The 4,126-nt window shown below is 48.2% G+C and overlaps 1 protein-coding gene across 1 annotated transcript in view; it reads right to left on the bottom strand.

Moving 5' to 3' along the window:
• Sumf2 (sulfatase modifying factor 2) overlaps positions 1-4,126 on the bottom strand; it is a 14,683-nt gene that overhangs the window by 6,613 nt on the left and 3,944 nt on the right. Inside the window, exons 3-5 of the mRNA XM_013350299.2 lie at positions 2,150-2,261; positions 1,010-1,054; positions 240-390 (exon numbers count right to left, since the gene is read on the bottom strand). Of these exons, the coding sequence (XP_013205753.1) occupies positions 240-390; positions 1,010-1,054; positions 2,150-2,261 (308 nt within the window). The remainder of the gene's footprint in view (positions 1-239; positions 391-1,009; positions 1,055-2,149; positions 2,262-4,126) is intronic.

Genomic DNA, 4,126 nt, shown 5'->3' with positions numbered 1-4,126 from the left:
TCAATTCCCAGCAACCACATGGTGGCTCACAACCATCTGTAATGAGGTCTGGTGCCCTCTTCTGGCCTGCAGGCATACACACAGACAGAACATTGTGTACATAATAAATAAATAAATATTAAAAAGAAAAGAAAAGAAAAGAAATCATTACTGGGGGAACTTGGGACCCTCTCCAGCCTTTCTAGCCCCAGTGCAGGGCAGGGCAGGAAGATGAGAGAATGGCCTTGGCATCCACGTACCCTTCAAGCCCCCTCGGGCCGCAAACTCCCACTCCTCCTCTGTGGGCAACCGCTTTCCCCGCCATGCACAGTAAGCGACAGCATCGTTCCAGCTCACGTGTACCACCGGAAGCTCCAGTTTTTCTCGGATGCCAGAGCCGGGACCTGCAGGCTGACAGTCAAGGCGAAGTGAGACGGACTTCTGGGATCTAGGGGAAAGGCTGACAAAGGCTTCGCTTGCGGTGCTTCGGTTCAGCTTTTGCACGAGGTAGCGGGAGGAAGTCGGGAATGATGACTCAGTGAGTGAGAAACAGGACCGTGGCTGCACACACCTGCCATCCCGGCACCCAGAAGGGTGAGGGAGGGGGAACCTGGCTACAGAGTGAGATGTCGTGAGAGGATGAAGAAGGGGCCAAAAAGACAGATTCGTTAGCAAAGAGAGCAGCAGAAAGCATGGAAAAGAATTAGCGCAGAAGGAACAGGGCTACTCCTGAAATGTCCTAGTCACTCTTTAAAACAGCACTCCTGGCTGACCAGGCACGGTGGTGCACACCTTACTCCCCGCACTCAGAGGAAGAGGCAGGCAGAGCTCTGAGTCTGAGGCCAGCCTGACCTACATAGCGGTTCCAGGCCAGTCAGGGCTACACAGGGAGACCCTGTCTCAAAAACCAAACAGATGAAAGCACCCCGGTATCCTTGGTGTTTTTAGGGACTAGGGGTTCAGGGAAACCAAATTTCCAAGAATGAAACTCAGTAGTCACAGAAAATGAGGCAAAGAAACCAACACTCACCTGCCTCCAAAACGCCCTCTGCACTGGCAGCCACCAGAGAACAGACTGCAGAGACAGAAACAGAACGAGGGCTAGACGATCTGACCCAGCTAAGGACCCTTCTCGACTCGCCAAAGTAACACAGACTGTGGGCTGTGGATGGACTCATTTTGTTGTTCTCTTGTTCTGAGACAGGCCTCACTAATGTAGCCCTGGATGGGCCAGAACTGGCACTCACTATGTAGACCAGGGTGGCCACAAACTCAGAGATCCTGAGTCTGGGATTGAATGCATACTCCACAACACCTGGCTATGGATGGCATCTTTTTCAAATGATACTCTGGGGTTGGGCACACAGCTCAGTGGGCAGAGCGCTTGCCCAGCATGCCCGAAGCCCTGGGTTCAATCACCAGCACTGCGTAAACCCAGTACGGTAGTGCACACCTGTCATCCAGCACTTAGGAGGCAGAGGCAGGAGGATCTCTGCGAGTTCAAGATCAACCTGGTCTACAGCTTGAGCTCCAGGCCATCTACATAGTGAGACCTTGTCTTAAAAAGCAAACAAACAGGGGCTGGAGAGATGGCTCAGTGGATGGGAGCATTGCCTGCTCTTCCAAGGGTCCTGAGTTCAGTTCCCAGCAACCACATGGTGGCACACAACCATCTGTGATGAGGTCTGGTGCCCTCTTCTGGCCTGCAGGCATACACACAGATAGAATACTGTATAAATAATGAATAAATAAATAAATAAAAATAAAAAAAAAGCAAACAAACAAAACAAAACACCCCCCAAGCAAAGCCAAAGTAAGGAGAGTCAGTCTCCCCCCCACCCCAGTACTGGACCCACCTTTTTGCACAAGCTAGTAGGTGAGCCCTCTGCCCCTGAGCTACATCTAGCCCCTTTTTAAAGATTCCATTTTGAGACGAGGTCTCCCTGAACACTCAGGCTGCCCTTGACCTTATTACCCTGCCTTAGCATCCCAAGTAACTGTGCTTCCAGGCCTGGCAGTTACCACCCTAGCTGCTCAGGTTAAGTGTGTATTCATTCTCTCTGGCTAAAACTCGGCCTCCACCACGGCACCCAGCTGACCCCTCCCGCTTCCCTCAGAAGACTCTGCACACCCCCTTCCGCCCCCGTCCCGTGACCAGGCTCTCTCTCACCGGCATCTGATTTGCTTCATTTCTAAGCTCAGGGGGCACAAAATCCTCAAAGACGAAACTCCACCCGAAGGTCTCTGCCTCGGTCCGGAACTTTTTCTCTCGGACAAATTCCCTGGGAAGAGACAGTTCACTTGGCAGCTAGGGCTCCGTGCCCTTCCCTACTGTCCTCCGCTCTAGGGAGCCTTGTTCACAAGCTTCACGAAATTAGCCTGACACCTGTGAGAAAGTTTCTTTTTTCTTTTGTCTATGAAAGCTACTTTTCTCATTTTTGCTTTTTCAATCAAAGATAGTTTTTCTTTTTCTTTCTATTAAAGGAGTTAGTTATGCCTGTCTCGAAAAACTAAAAATAAACGAATAAAATAGGATTTCCTTATATAGTCCAATATGGCCTTGAACTCCTAAATTCTCCTGCCAGAGTGTTGTGATAACCGGAGTGTAATTCCACAACCAACTCTAGTCTGTAAGTTTCATTGTTTTAGACAGGATCTCATTTTGTATTGTTGGCTGGACTGGGACTCACTAGGTAGAGCAGGCTAGCCTTGAACTCACAGATATCTGTCTCTTCCTTCCTGGGATTTAGGGCATATGCCACTATGCCTGGCTTAGTTCTGTGAGGTTTTTAAGTTTAAAAAAATATTTCATCTCATTAGTTTCATTTATGGGTGTGGAGCGGCAGGATATGCACCGTATCCAAGCAGTGTCCATGAAAGCCAGACAGGCTTGAGATCCCCTGGAACTGAAGTTCCCAGCTACCTGACCCGGGTGCTGGGAACTGAGCTTGGCTCTGGAAGGGCAGGAAGCACTCCTAACTGCTGAGACATCTCTCTACATCCAGTGTTTTGTTGTTGTTGTTGTTATTTCGAGTCTTTCTATGTAGTCCCGGCTGTCCTAGAACTCATTATGTACACCATAACTCACAGAAATCCTCCTGCCTCTCCTGGGATTAAAGGGGTACACCACCAAGCCTGAATCCTCTACTTCTAGTTCTGTGAGCTTTTTAAAAAGATATATTCATTTTTATTAATGTGGATGCGTATTTTGCCTGCATGTATGTATATGCAAGACTTTTTTGTCTTGTGTTCAAGGAGGCCAGAAAAAGGCATCTGATCCCCTGGAACTAGAATTACAGGTAGTTGTGAGCTGCCATGTGGGTGCTGGGAATTGAACCCTGGTCCTCAGCAAGAAGAGCAAGTGACCTTAACCACTGATCCATCTCTCCAGAACGCAAGTCTGAGAGTTTTTTGTTTGTTTTTATTGTTGTTTTTGAAGATAGGGCTTCTCTGTGTATCTTTGATTATGCTGAAACTCACTTTTTTAGACCAGGCTAACCTCGAATCACAGAGATTCGTCTGCCTCTGCCTGGCAGTGCTGGGATTAAAGGTGTGTGCCACCACCACACCCGGCATAGTTCTGTGAGTTTTAATACAACATACTGGGCTGAAGATGACAACTCATTCTTCAAATGTTCGCTTAGCAGGGGTGAAGCCCTAGGCTTAATCCCCTGTATAATAAATAAATAGAGAGCTCTAAACTTCCTCCACTTCACAAACTAGGCCTAAATTTCAGTTATTTAAACAAAGGGCTGTTAATCAAAACACTCCTGACAACACGGACGAGAGAGAACACAAACAAAGCCTGAGTCAGCCCCACAATGTCTCAAGGACAATTCCTACAACCCCCTTAAAACTTACCCAAGTATGTCCAAAGATAAAGCCTCAACCAATTAAAAATATACTAATATAACGGCTGCGTGCATAATCAATTGTGTTTGAGACGACCTAACCATCCCTGAAATTCCCCTAACTAAGCTTAAAAGGAGCCTGCACAATCCTCTTGGCCATTGTCACTATTTCGTGCAGATAAACAACCCCGTCAGCCGGGCGGTGGTGGTGCACTCCTTTAATCCCAGCACTTGGGAGGCAGAGGCAGGCGGATCTCTGTGAGTTTGAGACCAGCCTGGTCTACAGAGCTAGTTCC

Source organism: Microtus ochrogaster, chromosome 2 (assembly GCF_000317375.1).
Source record: "Microtus ochrogaster isolate Prairie Vole_2 chromosome 2, MicOch1.0, whole genome shotgun sequence".
Taxonomy (NCBI): Eukaryota; Metazoa; Chordata; class Mammalia; order Rodentia; family Cricetidae; genus Microtus; species Microtus ochrogaster.
The sequence above is the reverse complement of the archived record's forward strand: the minus strand, read 5'-3'. Positions and strand labels throughout refer to the sequence as shown.